This window comes from Trachymyrmex cornetzi, unplaced genomic scaffold, assembly GCF_001594075.2.
Source record: "Trachymyrmex cornetzi isolate Tcor2-1 unplaced genomic scaffold, Tcor1.1 scaffold1012, whole genome shotgun sequence".
Taxonomy (NCBI): domain Eukaryota; kingdom Metazoa; phylum Arthropoda; class Insecta; order Hymenoptera; family Formicidae; genus Trachymyrmex; species Trachymyrmex cornetzi.
The window spans coordinates 219,542-225,995 of NW_017295557.1; the positions used below are offsets into that span (position 1 = coordinate 219,542).

The following is a 6,454-nucleotide window of genomic DNA, read 5'->3' on the forward strand; positions in this document are numbered from 1 at the left end:
GATGATCAAAAAAACGAAATTCATGAAATGTTAATTCAATTAAATTTTGCAATGTTATATTAATTGAGTTTTACAGTATAGAGAGCGCCACGTAACGAAGTCGATTCTGCGTCGATAACGAACATTAAAAAATCTCTGGGTAGAGATCGACTTTACCTGATTGTTAAATAGAAGTATTGGTCGGTATTCTTATAGTCTGTTTTTATTTCAAGACTATCTTAAACACTGTCTTAAGATGGTTTTAAGATGCTAAAACATTAATGTCGTTAGAATGTATTTCTTATTAAGAATGTATTCCAATATTTATTGTCAATACTGAAAATTTATAATTCATATTATTATAGATTTTCAGTATTGACTATGACTATTAAAAGACAGCTTAAGATATAAAGTACAAAATACTTTTCAATACTTAAATTTCTATTTAAAAGTGAAATATTTCTACCCACGAAAAATAATGCGTCCCACTGAATAAATATAAAGATAATTGGAAATTAAAGTAACAGTAAAAGTAAATTCGTTATTATTATTAGAGTAAAAATGTAACGATGTTACCATTATATGTATATAAAAGTAAGTAACGATCGTTACCAAAAACGAGTAAATTAACGATAACGATAACGGCGTTACAAGTTACAAGTAATGCGGTATTTTCCAATTCTGCTATTTTGTTTTAACGATTAACAATCCATGTTTACGTGATATTCAGATTAGATAATATTCAGATCAGACGATATACATATTGCTATTTCATATATTGATATAAAATGTAGAAAAGCTGCGTTTTGTATCGCGACATGATTTATAAATTAAAAAAATGGTTAACAAATACAAGCAATAAATAAAAGGAGCATACACCATCCGCAGGATTTACGTAACGCAATGTTATATATTTAAAATCTTTCGTTACCGAATTTTACATAAACTTTCTTGAGCGCATTCTTGTAACGATCGTGCAAATAAACGCAGGGGTATGTTAAATCAATACTAAATTTAATTTCAAACACATAATTCAAGAAACTTAAATTATATTAAATTAAACTTAGTCTGGAAATTGTGTCTACACAACGATCAAATTTAGTTTTGAATGTAACAACGGAAACTGAATTTAAAATATTATAGATAAAGAAAAAAATGTTAAATAAAAGATTGTTATCAGAGATGATTTACATAAAGAAATAGATACGAAGTTTGAATTTACAAAATAACACGTTATCGTCAGATTATTTGCTCGTTATATGTTAAGTTATTTAAAAGAACGTAATGCTTCTTTCTTGATGTTTTGTTTTTTGGTACTCTGTACAATTTGTTTTGTAACTTATTATGTGTCCATTGCTCGAACCATCAGCATCTTTATAAGAAGTCTCGTTTTTTTTGTTATGTAAGTTTAAATTTATTTAAAAAGAAATATTAATATTGACCAATTTTCTCACATTATATTTGTTTTAAATAGTAAATCGGACAATTTAATAATAATATGGTAAATCGGATATAAATAATAATAGTAAATCGGTCAATTTAATAATAATTTATAATATAATATATTACTCATGGTTCACACAACTTGTTTGACTTTATGTAAGTAACATTATTTTTCATAAAATTATGATTCTCCGACATAATAACAAAAAAATTATTAATTCTTATATATAGCAAATCGGATAATCTGATGACCAAGATTCGACAGTATTAGACATCTAATAGTTTGACCATTAATTCGGTAACAAAAGATTTTTTAAATGCATATATAGTATTGCGCTACATAAATATATGATTCATATTTTCATTTTATACTTTAAGTATTTCTGATAATATTGTTTGTTTTTCCTCTTATTCTTTATACTTATCATTAACTTGATGGCTGACGTGCGATAAAAATGTAATCTAAGTATATAATTTGACTCATGATCAACAAGATTAATAGAAAGAGTGGGGTTTGATATCCGATCAAATTTATTTGAGAAATTTATAAAGCGAGAGAAATTATAAATTCTATAGGAATTTGAGATAGTCTCGTTACAATGGCCATGAAGCTCGTTTACGTTCTGATACTTATTCCTTTGGTCTCGGCCGAGCTAGAAACTTTGTAAGTGTGCGATAACATTTTACTCATATTAAAAATTAGTATTTTAACTTTTCAATGTTGTTATTTTAACTTTATCTTTAATTTTTTAATGTCAATTTAAAAAATCTATTTTAAATCTCAGAAACATCTTCTAATTGTACGTTATATAGAATAATTATTTATACTTTGCTTATAAAAATTCTTTTGTTTCATTATGTAAAGCCTGTTTTATTTTTCAATTTAACTTCTTTTTAATATTATTTAAAAATAGAATCTACCTTAAATCAACATAAACATAAATTTTCAGTGATTATAGGAATATTGCTGAGAGATTTGCGGGTGCTAATATAAATGCTCTAATAGATCATTATATTCCTCAAATTTCGCAATTTATAATCGATCATGGCCTGGACCCCCTCAAGCTCCCGCCAACTACGAAAAAATTGTGGATGGTACGTAACATTCTTACTTAATTTATAAAAGGAACAGTTAAATCGCGAGATTATTTAATTATTCATTATTAATTATGTTTAATTAAACAACAAATATTTGTCGTAACACATTCCAACAGATCTTCACAAAACAAAGGTTCAATAATGCACTGTAAACTTGAATTCAGCGTGAATAGAGTAATGCCATCGAGAAACCAGTTACATAAGAGTCCGTTATTACAGTAAACGCGTGCACGTTCCCTCACAATTGCGAGAGATTGCCTCGAAAATCGGGAGAAAGCTGGGTTTCGGGGTCAAAGCTGGGATTTGAGGTCAGCGGGCCGCGATACGAAAGCGAGCGCACTGCTTAACCTCGGGGCCGTAGAAAGCGAAACCGAAGAGTTGGGCCTTGGACGAGAGCGAGAGTGAATCCCGGGATGACACTTTCGAACGATGACCTTGGACCGAGGTGGATCACGGTCGAACTCCGAGGTCAATCCTCGCCTCGTTTTCGCTGATCTCATTTTTGACGCTTCGAAGACTGACGCGCGATAGCTTTGAACTTGAACGAGAGAGTGAAATCAAGGTTTCACTCGGTAGATCGAGGTAGAAGGCGAGCTCAAGTTCAATGCCGCCGTTCAGCGCAAGTGCTCTTCCCGTATCACGTCGGGCGCGAATTAAGTCATTTATCTTACGGTGCTACCATGAAATTGAATAAGTTCCTCTCTCTGTCTCAAATAAAGAGAATATATTTCGAAGGCTTTTCGCGAGAATTGAGGATTATAGGAGTAAAGTATGTATTTTAGAAGATTAAATCATATTTTATAATTTTCTGTAAATCCATATTGCACAGAAGCTTACAATAATATTTGTAATATTTGTTGCAATGTTTTTGCAATATTGCTAGATTAGTCTATACTATTTGTAAAGTTTCCTTATCAACGTTAACATTTGTATATTAATCCTCCAGAGCTGATAATAGGTCTAATTGGAACTCACTCATTTATAAATCTCTTTATCTAAAATGTTAAAGAATTCAATTTTTTAATGCTATATCTACAAATTTAGATTATTTTTATCTATTACACATCAGTCTATTTCCTTGAAATTAATTAATGCCTTTTAATTAACGTAGATAAAATAAATAGGTCTTACAAACTCAACGTTAGTAACCGCGTTAAAAATTTCGCCGTCAACTCCGAAAGGTTAATAATTTTAACGTTTGCAAGCATCTTTATATATATTTTGCACTATTTGATTATTTGATAGAAGTATAATTAATTCATGTATAATTGAATAGAGGTTTTACTCGTCTGAAAATTAATGTCACATTTAAAAGCAAATTAATTACTTAATCGCGCCACTGCAGGCGAGCGATTAAGTAATTTAAATGTTTATTAAATATTGTCGATAAAGCGTACATTGGTTTCGCGTTACATCTTATTATTTTGAAGTATGCATAGAGATAATGCAGCTGCGATGATAAGCAACGAAATCTTATACGTCTCGCCCAACTACTCACATTGCCATGTAATTTCGCGTTAGATTTGGTTTCTGATAAAACATGTTTAACTCGATCACGATAACGAAATTATACATCACGATTTTATTAAGACGTAATATGCTTATTTTAATTTTATGCCAGAATCTTCCACAAACTTCGAAGTATGTCGAACCAGTTCCATACAAAGCTGACCTCTCTTTGCACTCTGGAATATTGAAACATTTGTCCGACTTGAAGCGTTATGGCGACGCTACTATGAATTACGAAGATAAATTATTTAAACTGAATATTGGCTTCGAATTTAAAGAATTAGAGGTAAAAAATTTTTCCATTCTCTCGTTTCTTTAACATAAGGGGCTTGTTAAATGAAATTACATTATACATAAGCATTTAGTTGTATACATATACAACACATTATTATAATATTCTGTCTTGTAAAAAAATAATTGTTTTTATATTCAGGTATTATACAATTTCGCTATAAAAATATTTTTTGTCAATTGTGAGGGCCTCATTTTAGCTTCAACAGAAAATGTACGCGCCAAATTTTGCGTCTCATACAACATATCGAATAAATCTTTATCTCTCGATGACTTCGACTTGCAACTTCCAAGGTATTGTGCATTAATCGCAAATTATTGTGTAGAATCTATCTCCTTTTCATGATATATTTATGTTTATTTATGAAGAAATGTTATTCTAAGCTTAATTACTCAATTATGCGTTATATTATTGCAGTCGCATTAAAGTTACAATCAAAAATAAGAAAGGAAATGTGAGTCATATAAAAACATTCATCGTAAAACTCATAATTCCATTCTTTAAGAACACTCTTGTGGAAACTATTCAGAAGGAAGGGGCAAAAGCAATTCAAATGTACCTCGATAAAATAAACAAATTTCTCAAAAAATGGGAAACACATAATGAAATAATGAATTTCATAAATGCACATAATGAAATAATGAATCAATATTCACCAATATTAATTTCTTAATACGATATGTTGTATAATTTATAATGTACGTTTATAAATACATTAAATTATTCTAATGTTTATACATTTATTTATGAGAATAGCCTCAAGTCCTTGAATGTCCTTAAATCCTGGCATTATTCTGGAATTTAATGTATCCTGAAAAACACCTACAATTTCAGGACTGACCTGGAATTTTTGTCATTCTTTTATAAAAAAAATTGGATTATGAAAAAAGAAAGAAATAAGAAATATTTCCCGCATATGCACAAGAATTATGTCGGTAACAATGAATTTTATGATCATTTTAGATGAAGCTTTAAAAGCAAGTGCGGACATTGAAAATTAGATTAAGAATTTTATAAAGTGATGTTTGTGATACGTTAATAAAAAGAAAAGTTGTGATTGCAAACGATATAAATCGAAAAAAATTTCCATATTTATAGATGCAATAAACGATTTGAAAATGAAAAGAGATTCTTGAAAGAGGGTATAACTTTTTTCGTGAATGTTTAGAGATTATTTTATTTCTATATTTTCTTATTGATAATTTTCGGTTTCCATAAAAAAAAATACGTAAGAAAATATAAAAATAAAACGCTCTCTGAACAATCGCGAAAAAGTAAAAGTTGTCCTTTTCTTTAACTTCTTAGACTAGTTTAGTTTTTATAAAAAATCCTTTAATTACATGTACCCAAATAGAAAACAAACCAAAAATTAGTCAGAAATTGGCCAGGAATTCTGGTTACTAGCTAGTTTCTGGCTAGTTTGACTGGCCAGAAACTGACAAGTTTGAGCGACGCTTGCTTTGCCAATAATTAGACAATAAAACTAGTCAATTTCTAACAAGATTTTGACTGGTATCTGACCACTTTTTGATTATTTTTTAAAGAGTTTCTATCTAGTTTCTTAATTTTTTTATTTTATGAACAGTTTTTAAGCAGTTGATAACCATTTTAAAAGCAGTTTATGGCTAGTTTCTGATCAGTTTTTAAGTAGTTTTTATAATACATTTTTTAGTCGTTTTCTAACCAATTTATGACTAATTCTAACTAATTTTCTGAGAAAATTCTAAATAGTTTTAACCTATTCTCAACTAGTTCCTAACCAATTCCCAATTTTTATAGAAATATAATAATAATTAAATTACTATAATTAAATTAAAGTAATATATTAAATTCTTTACGAATTTGATATGTTATATACAAATTAAAAATTAGATATTACGAGATATTACAAAATATTTACATGTAATATATAAGTTACGCATATCTTTCTTAACAGCTGCTTTTATATATTTATATTTTCTTTTTCGTTCTCTTGCTGCTGATAAACGTACATCCATTTTACTTAAATTGTTAAAATATTTACAATTCACGTTTTGCGTTTTAATTATGACTGACAATCGAAGAATCGAGTTTTTCTATTACTATAGTATATTTATTCCGTTACTATGGTAACAGAAAAACTCGATACTTCGA

At 28.7% G+C, this 6,454-nt stretch overlaps 1 protein-coding gene across 1 annotated transcript; it reads left to right on the top strand.

Annotated features, from left to right (window-relative positions):
• Positions 1 to 1,705: 1,705 nt before the first annotated feature.
• LOC108757754 (uncharacterized) lies at positions 1,706 to 4,886 on the top strand (the record flags this gene model as incomplete). The annotated part of the gene is made up of 6 exons (XM_018502303.1): positions 1,706 to 1,720; positions 1,999 to 2,086; positions 2,382 to 2,517; positions 4,142 to 4,315; positions 4,508 to 4,614; positions 4,739 to 4,886. Coding segments are annotated over exons 2-6 (630 nt in total), but the record flags the coding sequence as incomplete, so codon positions are not given.
• Between the last annotated feature and the right edge of the window lie 1,568 nt (positions 4,887 to 6,454).